Source organism: Bactrocera oleae, chromosome 2 (assembly GCF_042242935.1).
Source record: "Bactrocera oleae isolate idBacOlea1 chromosome 2, idBacOlea1, whole genome shotgun sequence".
Lineage (NCBI taxonomy): Eukaryota > Metazoa > Arthropoda > Insecta > Diptera > Tephritidae > Bactrocera > Bactrocera oleae.
The window spans coordinates 98,575,403-98,591,220 of record NC_091536.1 but is presented as its reverse complement, the minus strand read 5'-3'; the positions used below and the strand labels follow the sequence as shown (position 1 = coordinate 98,591,220).

The 15,818-nt window shown below is 38.2% G+C and overlaps 3 protein-coding genes across 5 annotated transcripts in view; all 3 read left to right on the top strand.

The window, feature by feature from the left end:
- Positions 1-2,827, top strand: part of LOC106618402 (uncharacterized) — a 36,042-nt gene extending 33,215 nt beyond the window's left edge. For 2 of the 3 annotated variants that reach the window (XM_036357529.2, XM_036357526.2), the window contains exon 5: positions 824-1,588. In XM_036357529.2, coding sequence (XP_036213422.2) covers positions 824-1,016 — 193 coding nt within the window. In that variant the 3' untranslated portion in view covers positions 1,017-1,588. Of the gene's footprint in view, positions 1-823; positions 1,589-1,624 lie in introns of those variants that run through there. The other variant, XR_011395020.1, reaches the window with a different exon arrangement.
- Positions 2,828-5,708: 2,881 nt separating this feature from the next.
- Positions 5,709-6,954, top strand: LOC106622939 (uncharacterized). Its single transcript, XM_014242280.3, has 2 exons — positions 5,709-5,894; positions 5,963-6,954. The coding sequence occupies exons 1-2, from the start codon at positions 5,877-5,879 to the stop codon at positions 6,686-6,688; spliced, it is 744 nt and encodes a 247-aa protein (XP_014097755.2). The 5' UTR covers positions 5,709-5,876; the 3' UTR covers positions 6,689-6,954.
- A 3,040-nt stretch (positions 6,955-9,994) lies between these two features.
- On the top strand, positions 9,995-13,837 carry Mayo (mayo). Its single transcript, XM_014242278.3, has 2 exons — positions 9,995-12,032; positions 12,092-13,837. The coding sequence occupies exons 1-2, from the start codon at positions 10,478-10,480 to the stop codon at positions 13,345-13,347; spliced, it is 2,811 nt and encodes a 936-aa protein (XP_014097753.2). The 5' UTR covers positions 9,995-10,477; the 3' UTR covers positions 13,348-13,837.
- The last annotated feature ends 1,981 nt before the right edge of the window (positions 13,838-15,818 follow it).

Sequence of the window (15,818 nt, the reverse complement as noted above, 5' to 3'; positions counted from 1 at the left end):
TTAAGCTTTAGTCCACGTTGGAAAAATATATCGCAGTTGAATTGACGTTGCTCAGAAAGTCCGTAAGAGCCGAGTTTGTGCTTACAAGCATCGATATTTGAAATTTTTAAAGACACTGACCTCTTTTTGCTCACCATCCTAAAAAGGAGATGTTGCGTGTGGACTATGACTGCTAGAGCACCTGAGGTGCGTAATTGTGGAAATATAAATGGGGAACCAAAAACATGATCTTTCTACCATCAAGCGATAGTTTTTGAAGAGACATTTTGTTTAGTACATAAATAAAAAAATGTACATTTACAGAATTTAACGTACTTTAATAATCGGCAATTAACTTTGAAACATTTAGAATTCCCTTGTTGCTGTGGCGATCCAGGAGGTCCAAGTGGACTTCCGGAAAGGACCTCACCGCCAGAGGAAGGTTTTTTGCATAAAGTTATCTCAAACCCAAAAACCAAGAACACTTATAAATGCTATAGATGAATGCAAGTAAAGCTCGAATGTCTATTCAAAACTTTGTGTTTTGGCAAAATGACTGCCTCCCACCAAAAGTATTATTTTTTTTTAATTTTCCATTTTAGAATGGCCTAAAAAATCGAAGTTTTTACCAAAAACATTAATCCGTTAATCATTAATTGATAAAGAAGGTTGCGAATTTCAAAATGTTAGGTTCAGCCGTTTCGGAGAATCTTTACTCAGAGATTTAGAAAGTTTTATCATTAGTATTAGTATCAGCGATTTATACCAAACCATACACAACCCATAACATAAATATTTTTCAAAACATAAAGTATAAATCGTTTTTTTAAACTATATCTTGCAGTTGCAACGCATGCGATAGTCTCTTCCCATCACTAATGATACTTGAACATCACAAAGAGGAGTTTGAACACTGGAGTGACGACGAGATCAGTCGGCAAGTTTGCTGTCGACGAAATCGAGGTGACGATTACTTTACTGATACCGACTCCTTTACCAGCGAGGCGGAGAGCGAGGATATGGAAAGGTTATTGTAAATGGCTGCAAGAATTGAGTTAAAAGAACTATTATATATGTATAGGCATGAATGACAGAGAAAATATATGCACCAAGGAACATCGATGGAGTATCCAAGTCTGCTTACAAGAAAACCAAAATGCGAGATGGCATTCAATGCTGTCAAGGCCTCAATACAAGTACAAGGAATGTCGTTCATAAAATTCTTTGTGTGGAACCGCTCGTGCGTGCCCGAGTCAACAAGTTGATTAAACTAACATTATGCTATGTGTTTTTATATCCCAAAAGTCTACAACTCTTGACCACAAGCGCTCTTTTCAAGTGTGCATTACATCAAAAGCAAATATCTTAGTACATTATACCCACTGTATAGTAGCTGGTAGCTAATATAGCGGTACTTCATTGGAGCAAATGTGTGAAATAAGTTAAGTTTAAAGTTAAGAGAGTATCATCCCGACTAAAAATAAGACTAGTGGAAGATATTGTAAATAAAATGAGTCTAGGTGGTGAAGATTCACATGCAACAAAACGCTTACAAATGTATGTATATATAATAGCTGTAAAACCTTTATGAAGAAATAACCCATATCGACTTGTATGTCTTTTTTTTAAATTTGAATATTCGTAGGTATTGATCCTCAGACATATATATGTATGTGCATATATATGAGGGAACTCAAACAGACGAATAATACGACATTCGCGATCCATATACATGTATAAGGAAGAGTATGACGTAATGTTATACACAGTTAGTTTTGTTTGTCAAGAGGAGCTTTGGTGCGGCGCTAAGGTGTTGAATTTTTCGGCACTAAAGTTGCATGCCACCTCTTTGAGTATCTTACGACAGACTAAGTAAGGAAACTTGATCTTCCTGAAGCTGGATAACTGATGGTTGCTACAAATATGAATAATACTATCTTTTTACCTACCTCACAGTCAGTTTCGCATACATTGGTAGCGATCCTCAAAGCTAATTGTGTTCGAATTCGGAATTCAACCAACATCGTCGAGTTGTTTTTTTCTTCAATTGAAAAACGTAAGCACAGTCACATGATATTTTCGATAAAAACGTCTTTGCACGACATTGCACGAAAGCGTTCTTAAGCTGACACTGAGTCGAGGAAAGTTTTGATTGCGTTGTTATATGCGTCAAATTCTGTTTTTATACGGTTTGAAAATAACATTTTTTTTTATTTTTTACTCGATTTTAATCCACTTAGCATGATTAAAATTTTTGGGCTTAAATTTTAAGATCAAATGTTTAGGAGAATTCTATTTTTGTGGATACAAGTTTACTGGTCAGAGCAATTGTAAATAGCACAAATTTAGGGTAATTCCCTTTTTGTATCCACAAAAAGATTACAAGCAATGCGAGTAACTGATGATGACCGCAATTAAATTTGTTCTTCCTGTATTTATGATTCTCATTATAACCTGAACATGGTATATTAATTTTGCCACGATGTTTGTAATACCCCAAGGGAAACCTCAGAGACTCTATAAAGTTTATCACATACAAGTATATTTGCTGAGTCATGCGAACTAGTCCCACAGTTTTTGAGGCCGCTCTTTTCTCGTCAAGAAGCTGCCATACAAACTGAACGATCGGAACCAAGTGCTTGTATGGAAAACTTTTTCACTTGATCTTCACGAAATATGGCATGGATTGTCTAAGGCCACGATGCGAGTTGAAATCCGGGTGACTGTCTGTCCGTCCGTGCAAGCTCTAACTTGAGTAAAAATTGAGATATCTTTATGAAACTTGGTAGACATGTTTCTTGCTACCGTGAGACGGTTGGTATTGCAGATGGGCGCAGTCGGACCACTGCCACGCCCACAAAACGCCATTAATCAAAACCAAATAAATTGCCATAACTAAGCTCCGCAATAAGATACAAGACTGTTATTTGGTACACAGGATCACATTAGGGAGGGACATCTGCAGTTAAATTTGGGTTTTTAAGTGGGCGTGGTCCCGGCCCTTATAGGTTTAATGTGCATATCTCCTAAACCGCTAATGCTATAATAACAAAATTGGTAGCAAATGTTTTTAGAACCTCTATCTACAGTGCGAAAATAGTTGAAATCGGGTGACAACCTCGCCCACTCCCCATTTAACGGTACTGTTAAAAACTACTAAAAGCGCGAGAAATCAATCACTAAACACGCCAGAGACATTAAATTTTATCTCTGGGATGGAATGAGATGACTTTATAGGAACCGCGTTCAAAATTAGACAGTGGGCGTGGCACCGCCCACTTTTAGGTGAAACCCCACATCTTGGGATCTGTTTAACCGATTTCAACCAAATTCAGTAAGTGACATTCTTCTCATATCTCTATGTTATAGTGCAAAAATGGGCGAAATCGGATTACAACCACGCCTATTTCCCATATAACACCATGTTAAATTTTATTTGATTCTTTCACTTTCCAGTATGCAAATCAAGTAACAGCGTCCCGGAGCGCAGCGGAGGGCGCCTAGTATATATATATATATATATAAGGGATATTACATCCCTTCCTTACTTGTTTTAAATAATTTTTTCTTACCTTACAAATTTAATAATATTTTCTTTTTGTTAACAACATAGCTTTTTTACATAATCCTTGCTTTTCACTAGTTCTAATAGGTTTTAAAGATAAGAAATCCATCGCCTATTTTTGCATACGATCAACATTTTTTTTATATGCAACAAATCTACCGTGTAAAAACAGAACTAGGTGTATTTTTAAATATATAATAAACATTTGCGAGTCAAAACACTTTTTGAATGTGCTGATACGTACTTTTGTAATAGATATTGCAAATAATACTCGTATATATGGTATTTGTATCAGCTAATATTGCAACTGCTAAATTTGCTTTGATTTTATATGTGTCTGTATATAGAATTTGTTTTGTTTATATTATATATGTATGTTTCAGGTCTACGTGCATAAAATATCATTTCTCATTTAGTGGTAGTATTCGAGTTTAGTACGTATTTATATTTATATATACAAGTATATATGTGTAAATGAAAATTAACTTTGATGTTTACTTAAATGAAATTTCTGTATTAAAATTTACCACAGATGTATAGACACTTGATATAAACGAGAAACGAAAATAAATTCATTTATTTCTCGTTGAAATTTAGTGAAATTTTGATTGCGGTCATCGGCTAATGGTATCGGATTTTATTAAGTATTTTGCGTGCAATTATTTTCTAATTGAGAATAAATTTTACCGAATTTAATTGCCCTGATAGCTGATAAGAATATTAGATATTAAAATGTTTCATTTATTTCAGGAGAATTAAGCTAGACTCCGTTATATGTAAGCACACAATGTTTGTTGTCTCATTCATTGATTCTTGCACGATTGTGAAATATTGGTTTGACTAAAGGTAACAGTGTATGGAACAAATTAAAAAGTTGGAAAAAATAACAAATTGTTGTGGCGTGCCTGGGAAATACTGTATATAAATTAGTTTGGCGTTGACAACACTTCTAAGCTATATTAATTGGAATAAGAAATTTTCAATTTCGAAGCTGAGCTAATGAATTGGTGCCCAGCAAAGTCTTTCCGAATTACCTAATCTATGTATGGACCATTGGCAAAAATTACCAGGTTAAGTTTGAAATAATTTACATAGAGGCGGGTTCCACAATTCTATAAGTACTTTCATGCTACACACATCGAAGTTCATTGCAAGACTCAACCAAAAGAGTTGTCTTTGATGTGCCCGAATTGTTATGCATGTCTTAAGTATTTTGAAGCACGTGCTAACACTTAATGGCTCGAGATTGTATATAATACACAACGCTAATAGGTGAATTAATTATGCAAGCGTTTTGTAAGCTGTGCAGAAGCAATAAACTCAGCCCGCGCTAGCCGATTAAGCTACAAACCAGTCTGTTGGTATGTCACAAATTAAAAAAACGGTTGAGACAAATTACATACTAAATCACTAGTTAAATATTTTTCAACTGAATAAATTAACGGCATTAGGTGTCAAGGGATGTGAATGAAATTAAGAACAAACTTTATATTCAGAAAAATAATGAAAGGTTCAAAAACCAATAACATACAGAAGGATTACTTTGGAAGACTCTGTTATTAACATGTAAGCAAAAGTGATATCAAAAGGTCCATAGTTCCCTACTTGTAAAAAAATTATTGTGAAATGTCTTTGCAAACATCGGCCATTTAAATTAACTATAGAATAAACTCAGAAATTCCCCTCTGGCTTTACTCAGTAACACTGAGCAGTGTGTAGGGTATAGCTGTAGAACGAGAAAAATATAAAACCTCATAATATTAGCATTTCGAATATTTTGGTTTGCAATTTGTCTGAAACAAATTACTAAAACTTTTAATGCCAAATTCGTTGCCAATTGGAATAAAATTGATAATTTTGGGAATAATGAAATGTTTCTTCAATACAAGTTTTGGACCAGTCTGCATCTTGCTCTTCTTTCGCCCGTCTCTCTGTGGAACGTGTGTAAATTGAATATTCGATATGGACACACATGTACCCATGCTGGCCTCGCCCCACGTTTTTTGCCGGCTATTTGCATAAAATTCATAAATATATGCATACATTAAACTAATGATTTTTCCAGACAAGTAAGCAAAATTCTAAACGCTTTTATAACACATTCGGGCTGTTTTTGACTTTCACAATATTCTCTTTTGTCGGCCTTTTGAAAGGTAGACATTTTTGTATTTGATAAACGTTTAAGAGCTGCATATTAAGCCCTAAACTTGAAATACAAGAATTATTGGCAACAGGCCGATTCTTCCTCACTTTAATATAAAATAGCGGGAACAAAGCACCATTGCTTATTTCATTTAACTTTGCTGAACTGTAAAGAACCAGAGTAGAAATAATGTTTCCCTATTGTGTGGTAAGGAATTTATATTAGTTAACTTAATTGGGTTGCTTTTAACTAGTTCAATTCCGATTTTATTGCAGTGTCTAAGCCTGTTGGTTCTAGCTTCGGCCCAGGATATGGGTTATAACTACGCCAGCGCGAGTGTTCCCGAGCCACAGGTGCTACTCGCGCCCCCCGAACCCGCAGCTGCTGCAGAATATGTCTCCACTCCAGTAGCTGCCGCCACGCAGCAATACATTCAGCAAGCTGCACCTGCCCCTATATACCGTAAGGAATTTTACTACTTCAACGCACCAGCCGAGTCTGTCGTTCATCGGTCAGTTGTACCTGCAGCTCAACCCGCGCCCGTAGTGAAGAAACACTTGAATGTGATTTTTATTAAAGCGGCTGAGAGCGGCAAATCTCGCTACCAGCCATTGCACACCTCAGTGCCCCATGTTACCGAAGAGACAAGGACCAAGATTTACGTACTCAGCAAGGAGCCCAGTCGACAGGCATCCAGGCCAGCTGCATCCCAGCAGCACACCACCACATACAAGTCGCACAAGCCGGAAGTGCATTATCTCAAGTATAGTTCACACGCAGAGGCGCAGCAACTGCAACAGCAGATTGTACAGCAATACGGCGGCGGTCATGTGGTTGAATTAGGCGGACACGAGGTTGCGTCAAATGTGAATAGACAATATCTTGCTCCAGCTATATCCAACGTGAATAATCAGTATCTCGCTCCCGCTGTGGAAGCTGTGGCGGATTCAGTGCCTGAGCCAACGAACGCTTACATTCCACCGAGGATCTTCAAGTACTAAACAATTACGCGTTACGCATTGTTGTGTTGTCTAATTGTATAAACTTAATTTTTTCTTTATTTTTTTATTCCAAATTACTTCCAATAATTCTCTGTGAGAAATATAATATTACTAAGTACAAATTGTTTTTAAAGAAATTTTCCTGATAAATACGAAAGTATTAGTTTGTAAACGTGTTTAGAAATGATAGGAATGAAGATGTTATATCGTTTATATTAATGATATAGTTTCCGTTGTAATCAATGGGACATTAGACGAACAAGGAAGAATAAATATTATATCATAATATATATATATACATATAATATCCGTTATAAATATACGAATATATTTTCAATGACACTGTAAGGCTATGGTACCTTGATATGATATTTCTGTGTAACATGATGTAGTTGTTTAAATAAAAGTTGGAAAATAAAGTGTTTAGTAAAAATAAATAAATAATTTTAGGCTCTGACTTTGTTTCTATCACATACCCCTTCTTCCAAAGCATGTCAAAAGCGAATTGCAGCTACTTAGAAATAAACATGTGTTGGTATCATCACCCTGTTCGATGTACAAGTATATTATTATAAATTCGTAATATGTTTTGCTGTATTCGCGCGAATTATCAATGGTAAATACTGCTCTCAGCGAGCGCTTGCTGCAGCAGACTATGTTAAGCATAAGGTTGTTGGTTCAAACCTAGGTTTGAGGAGCGATCGGTTCCCTACAGACTTTACTTTATTTAGCAGCAGCTATTTGGAAGCGGCTTCAAACTGATAAAACCGTGTGTTTTCGAAAAAAAAAGAAAACTCACAGGAAGACCAACTGGAGTATAGAAGGTTTCATCGCCAAAATAAAAATGCGCACTCATATTGTAAATTAATACATACAAGTATGTACATAGATACTGGTGAACAGACATACATAGCTAACATATATAGTACACATATCGGTATTATAAGTAACAGATAAGATAGCAATGTGTGCATTTGCGGCTATGAGCGAGCAACAATTCTTCGATAATGTGGTCAGATTGCCATTGCGATAAATTAGTGAGTCAGAGCTTTTCATTTATGCTTAGGCATATTCGCTAGCTTTGTGTGCGAACGCCACTGCGCTGTTTCCATACAGGTGAGCTCTCGCACATTATCGCCATTTGTACATATGCGTATCCACATATACATATGTACATACATACTTGTATATGCCGTAATTCGACGCCAGCGTAAGCGATGACGCGCGCACAAGTGATTTCAATTGCGAAAACATCACTTCTTCAACTCGATATTATTACCATTTATTCGCTTCAATCGACTTGGTCAACGGCTGTGCAAATATTCCGACATCAAAACATTGCTCTGTAAAAGTGGTCTTAATAATACATTTAACATAATTTGCATATTTTTTATTGTTTAAACAAAAAGCCCAAACGAGTTTAAAATTGACTGACTAAATAGTAAAAATTTATTTCTGCTAGCTCTTGGATTTTTTGTTTGTTCTGCGCGCATTTTTGTTCATTTTGGTCGCTGGAGTCAAATATTGTTTACCGCTCTTGCTTCCGTCAGCCGCGGCGTAGACTCACATCGTGCTGTGCCTAATAATGCACACACACATACAAACGTCGAGTGTTTGGGTGTGTATGTTGTTGTTTCAAACGCCAGTTCAGAATGTTTTGATGGTCGACGTCAGGCAGAAAATAGCGCTTAGAACTAAGGAAGCATTTATACATCTCTGTATATTTGTAAATATTTATTAATAATTAATTGCAAACATATAAGTATACTTGTGTACGATATACGAGTATAATAATCCAGTCAGATGTCAGCACGAAATCGTTTTCACCTGACACGCTCCAGCTACTGTTGCGCGCTCGGCCAGACCTTTTGGCTAATATATCTTAAGTTAATTTATAGTTTTTTTTTGTTTTGCTTTTTCTATTGTTCGCGCGTTATCGGCAATGCTCGTTCACCTTTTGACGCGGCGTGAGCGAAATACGTTTTGTGGAAAAATTTGTTTTGCACGTATCTTCCAAATGCTGATTCACAATTTTGTAAATAAATAAATAAATGTGCTTTAGTTCTACAATAAAACGACCTTGCCGATATGAATGAACGTGTCTTCTTTTCCTTGCAAGCTGGGTATCAATCACAGCAACCGCATGTAAGGAAGTCATTATTCCCTGTGTGGTTACGTAAGTTAGTTAATCGGATGAAACCGCATTGTGCAATTATATGCAACTCAATCGGTTTTAAGGCTGTAGTTGTTGAGAGTGTGCCAATTCACAGACGAATCGAGCATAGATTAGACCTAATCGTTGTTGTTGTGATGCTGTAAAGTTTTGGTTCTTATAGAGAACAATCATATTTGCTGTTAACAGATCTTGACCCCTCTGCAGTCTGAGGGGGAAATGTTTAATGTCGAGTTGAGGGGTGTTTCATCAAATATTCTGCACTAAGCGCGACGGAGCTGCTTTCCTTAAGCAAAACTTTGTTGTTGTAGAAAAGCTTCCTTTGATGATAAAATACACAGAGTGTTGGGTATAAATGTTAATGTTACCATGAAATTTAATAGAAGTACAGAAAAGATTTTACTTTGTTTTCTAGAGATTATCTCTGTCGCAAAAAAGGTTATATTTCGGTTACTGATCGCTCTTTCATTTACTTTTTTCCCTTCCTAGAAAAGTTTAGTTCTTCAACTGGTAGAGCTCCAAACAGGATTATGCAAATTAAATGACAAAAATCAATCATAAATTAATATAGGTATGTACTGTAAATATTGATGGGGTTATAAAAGAGAGACAGAGTACACGTGTTTTGTTACACTAATCTCTGTTAATGAGGAAGAAGGGCTTATGAGATATAAAATCGTAAATATAGTGAATATTGACGGTATGCAAAACATTTCAAAATTGGTTAAAAAATGTCCACACACATGAAGGTATGTACATATGTCTGGACACTAAGTATGGATGTATGTATGTATATTGCATAAGTTACCTTACATGTGTGCATTTGTGTGTGCGACCGACGTGCCGACTTCACTACGTGAGCTTTTGCTGTTGAACCGATTTTCCAATAAATTCCGGGCATGAAAAAGTTTGTTTCTATTTCAGTTAATAAATATAAAAAAAACAACGGTAATGAATAAAAAAAATAAAATAATAAGCTGATGTACGCAGTATGACAAGGCGCGAAAAACAAACAAAATCTGTGAACACGACCAAACCAAATGATGACAGGCCGACAATCTTGGCAAAAATCCCATACAAAATACATAAAAAGCAACAAAATAACAACTGAAAAGCTAAGTGCTCATGAGCAAAGGCAACCCTGAAAATGCAGAGCTTCTCCAAGCGACTCCATTGAAGGGAGTCGAACAGAGAGCGAAGGCATGAGTGTTCTAATGCCGAGATAAGCAGAAGGTGAGACATTTAAAATTCCACCGAACACTGAAATACCAATCGATTCGTAATGCGTGTGTGTGCGAGTGTGTATTCTGCAAACACTACGATGTGATCAGCGCAGTCAGATGAACACGGAGAACGGAAAGTGGGCAAGTGGCAAGTTGTGCGCGCACTGGCGCTTGCGAGGGTGTGTGTGTGCGCCGAGCGGCGAGTGCAAATTCTACAGTCAGTGCCTATTTTCAGTTTGGCTTGTATAGCGGAGCACGTCAGATTGAAAGCGCTTCGCGAATTTGTGCGCGGGAAATGCACAACGGAAACTAAATTTTCGACAAATCAAATATCAGCGGAGTGATTCAGTTATTGTGCTTACGAAGCATATATTCTGTGCTTATTTTTGTAAAATGAATTTAAAAATACTAATTTTCTTTGTGACCATTACGCACGAATACCAATACAAACTTGCCAATGCTCATTTGAGACCTTTACATCCAGATCCAGAGAGCGATGAAGATGGTAGTGCAAATTATAGAGTTCCGAAATTGCCGTCTGCAATTAGGGCCGAGGGACAATTCGGAAGTTGGCAACGACTCACCACACCTAACACTACCACTGCCAATTCCAATACTTTTCCTTATTCTAATACAACTGCTTCTACTACAGCAGCTACTGCGACAAAAAACCTAACCGTCCTAACTAGGGACCAATATTCTAATATGGACAATTATGGCACTGGAAGTGATAGTGTCAGTGACAGCAGAGAAGTAAACTTCGACCGCACTTTCACATCGCAAAGCAGCAGTACAGAATTCGAGCGGAGTACTAGCGAAACACCTCATCCACTTTATTGCTTGCCTGAAGTTTTCGAGCATGATTACGTGATCGTTGAAAACTATACACAACCCAATATAAATATTTGGAAGCGCGCACGCCTTGGAGAGCGCGCGGGCCTAAGAGAAGTGTGCCTCAAACCAAATGGCTTACCGCTGACGCGCTTGTGCCGCTACAATCCGATAAGTCGTGCCGCTGAGTGGGAAGATATCAGCGGTTGGCAGCGCGCCGTTTGCATGCGACAAACTCGCGAATGCATACTCAGCGACAAACTGAATTCATTACATGAAAAGCTGCTCGAAGGGCAGCTGCTGCACGCTGGTGTGGCACAACGCAGCCAGGTGACTGGCGAATTGTATACAATGTTGCGCGAAAAAAACTTCAAACTACTTCCCGCCGACGTACATTTGACGTCACAGATACTGCATGAGGTCGCCATAACGGCGCAAGATCCTGAGGTTTCGGCGGATATGGTGCGGATTTGCGATCGCCTGATGTCGAGTGATGAGCAGGTTTTGCGCATATCGGCTGACTTGAATGCCACCAACTCCATTCTGCAAACGTTTGAAGAGTATATGGATGCACTCTCCGCTCGTCAGGTGCCCACAAACGGTTGTTCGAGTACCTCAACAACAACTATTGTGTCGCGTCCGAGTGAGGAATCGGAGGCGGATATTGCAAGTAGCTACTCAAGGGCGGTGGAAGAAGTTAAGATAGGGCACTTAGGTGTACGTGCACACATTTCCACAAACATAAGTGTGTTCTTTCTGAATCCTGAATGCGCCAACATATCGGGCATTGCTTTGTATGCGCCGATGGCCCAACAAAGTATCAGTTCGTTCGTGCCACATGCTTTGATCAATACGGTAGTAGCGAACTTCCGCTATCGGTTTATTTACATGAATGAAACTGTGGCTGCGCTGAAACAGGAGCCTGAGCTGCAGGTGGCCGCATTTCTGCCCACGGGACTCTGGCGTAATGTCCGCGCAACTTTGCAGGCGAAAGGAAAACTGCCTGTGCTTGTTATGAAAGTGTATGGTCATGACGCGCTGTTTGTGGACCCGGCACTGGTGCATACGCGCAAACCATTTAGCAAAATCCTATCCATTTCCATACCAGGGTACAACGGTGAGTTGCCTCACAGCAGTTGTATGCATTTTCTTATATAATTCATTTCAATATTTCAGAAAATTTTCCGGAACCGTTAACTTTTCTGCTGCGAAATCGTTTCGATTATTTGGATCCATCGCTTATAGCACAGCCGGGAACTGGCTGCGGCTATTGGAACTACAGCACTTGGGTGAATAATGGCGTTCAGACGGACATTAAGGATTTGCTCAAGCACTCCGTTATAGAGTGTCGCACACTGCATTTGACTCAATTCTCGTTTCTATTGGGCGGCACCTACAAGCAGGCGGATATTACCGATGATGTGCTCATTACGCCCATACATCTGCGGGCATTGGACATAATATCGCTTATCGGTTGTTCACTTTCCCTGATGGGCCTGCTGTGCATTTGGGTCACGGCAGCAATGTTTAAGAGTTGGCGGGCGCTTGCCTCAACCAAAATTTTACTAAACCTTTGTGTCGCCCTGACTCTGCAAATAGTGCTCTTTGTGTTCGTCAACACAGAGGATATGTCCGCCGAGCTGGTGGAGGATCGGCTGTACATAAATTGCGTGCTGTTGGGTGCTTTCCTGCAGTATTCCATATTGGTGCTCTTCATGTGGATGCTAATTATAGCAGTGCTGCAATTTCAGCGGTATGTGACCGTTATCGGCATTGAGCGCCCAAAACGATACATACTAAAGTCAGCGATAGTAGCGTGGGGCTTGCCGCTCATACCCACTATGCTCGTGGCCTGCATTGCTCCCAGCTCGTACATACCCTCCGAGAATGAGCTACAAACGAGCACTGCCATATGCTATCCCAGCGGTTTGGGCCTGACGCTGGGCGTTATTTTGCCAGTGACCGCTGTTGTTGTCGTCAATCTAACGATTTTCATTTATGTGTTCTACAGCATCTCGCACACGCTTAATCAGGCAATACACCGCAGCGAGAAGAAAATGATCATCAAGCAGATACGTTTGTCGGTGTTGTTGTTTTTCCTGCTCGGCATTTCGTGGATCTTTGGCTTATTCGCTTACATGCAAGCCGGCGTTTTCTTCTCCTACCTCTTTTGCGTCACTGCCACCGTGCAAGGCTTCGTGCTTTTTATTTATTTCGTTCTCCTGGATGAGGTGCCGCGCAGTGCTTGGCTGAATTTGCTCCACCCACAAAGCAAGAAGAAGAGCGGCAAGCGCTCTACTGAATTGCAATCGATGACGGCTTCTACGGGTCTGGAAAGTGGGGTGTGCGCGCGCGACCCGATAAATCGACAGGCCAGGAATGAACATTCAAATGGAAGCGCGCAGCCACAAGCCTCTCAGCCACAAGGCTGAGTTATTGTATTATATATTGTATAAGCCGCCATGTAAGGCATTTGCGGCTCTTGAATCAAATCAATATAGACTGAAAGAGTAGCACACACACACACAAACACACATATTTTTTGTGTAGCGCCAGCATTTCTACTTTCAGCAAATCCACTCGCACTCAAATTAACATTTTATGTTTCATAATATGGTTTACATGCATCCACATATTTACATATATATGTACAGAATAGCTGTGAGCATATGTACTTGTTTATTGATAATAATCGTCGTCGAGTGCTGCAAAAGTATTTTATGTACCTTCTAGTTTTAAGTACCATACATATTTATATATCTACGTACATGTTTGTATGCATAAATTTCTTTTATATATACTTCAATTTTACTTATATATATAAATAACAAAAGTATCAAAACAAAAAAAGTATGTTGAACAAAAGTATCAAAAATATAAAAATGTTCTAAAACAATAAAATGGGAGCATTTCCTAATAAAAGCGAGTCTGATAAATTTTTAGTAGCTTACATATGTACATACATATGATTGACTTGAAGTTCGAATGACTTCCGCTTCTACTTCTTTTTTTGTTGAAGGTGAAATGACTGCGTGTAATACTGAGAACAACTTGTAATCCAAATAATTTTAACAGTAAATAGCGCAGTGGTTTCATAGCCCACAGATAACGTTCATATGCTATCATGCCAAAAAGCTGGTGGCAACTTTATCTTCTACTGGGTTGAGTACACTTTTGTGCTTACAAATAAAGCTTCATTGAAAATCATCATAGAAAGCTTTATCTACAAAACTTGAAATAAGCTAACTATATGAAGAAAAGCTTATCGTTAACATATAGCACGAGCTGCAACCTGCTACGAAAATATTGCATCAGAAATGAAGCAATGCCAAGGTGGAGAACGAATTACAGGGTGATCAATCGTATATTTGGAAACCCGTAACTAAGCGAGAATTTACTGGAAACGTAAAAATGATATTGTCTACCGAAGAATTTCGTTACGTTATTTCATAGTTATATCGTTTTGTGTCAAGGAAGTAGCATTCATGAGACAATCAAGCTGGTGCCTCTCAAATTGTAATACAGTGATGAACAATAATGAAAACAAATAAACATCTGTACTCAGCGATTGGTGACATGCTGTTGTTTGGAAATCCGGCCTTTACTTACTCCTGGCAGTCAGCTTGTTAAGCGTCGGTTTTCAACTACGCATTATAATTGCATATCCATTACTCAGGGTAGTAGCCTTAACACTCACGTGCATTTCAACTATTTGACATCAGCACACATATAAGGTTATTTGCTCATGCCCAGTAGCAAAACGAGCTAGTTTATGACTAGCCCAAAACTTACCAAATAAATCAATATTTTAACTGAGTTGAGAGGAGTTTATTTAAGCGATAGCTTAAGAATAATTCGCATATAGAAATTATTTTATAAAACCTAATCCATAATATCAGTGAAGTATCGATTAGAAAGCTCTTGAATTTAGCCCCTAATGAAAATTGTGAGTTGGTTTTATACATATTAGAATATTATTTATACATAATGGCTGCGCTCTGTTTCAACTTTGAAGTTTCAACTGTCCTACTCAACATCCGTTTGGCAACAGTTCTGAGAGGCTGTCACGGAATACGGAGTTTGTTGCCGTCGTATTACTGCTGGGTGAGTTTTATACTCATTCTCTTGCAGCAATTCAAGAACTGTACGAATAAACCATGTCCAATGATTTGTCAATGCAATAGTATGTACTCGTATACATATATGTATACGCGTCTGTAAATCTTTTGGTGAAGGCAATTGTGTTTTTATTTTCATTAGACTATTTTGTATGACGCTGAATAAAAGTGGACATCCGTTACAAACTGTAATATTTATTTTAATAAAATTTCATACTTAAGTTAACATACATATATGCAGGGTTTTCCAATAAGTGTGATATGATTTTTTCTTTTTCAAAAAAATTTGGAGTACTTATTCCACTAAATCAAGCCGTACGTCATGACCACCACGTTCAATATTGACTTCTAAAGCTTGAAGAGAATCTGGTTCTTTGTTAAAGACCAATGACTTCAAATAAACCACAATAAGTAGTGTAATGGTGTTACATTCAATGTCACAATTTCTTGAAATTATCGAAGTTCCAAACTCTTCTCGCAATTATTCGGTTGTTGCGCGTGTTGTGTGCACGTGTTGCGGCCATAAAAAGTTGGTTATCATCGATCTATACCGCTCTCCATTGACAGTAACGGTGTCATCAGCTTCGTTTCGAAAGAAGTACAGACCGATGATTCCACCAGACCGATGATTCCACCAGACCAAAAACCTAACCAAACTTTCAATTTAGATGAATGTAATGATATGTAATTTGTGGATTTTTTCGAACCAGAATTGACAGTTTTGTTTATTTACCGCTCCATTCAGATGAAAGTGAGCCTCATCGGAGAAGATGATTTTCTTTTTG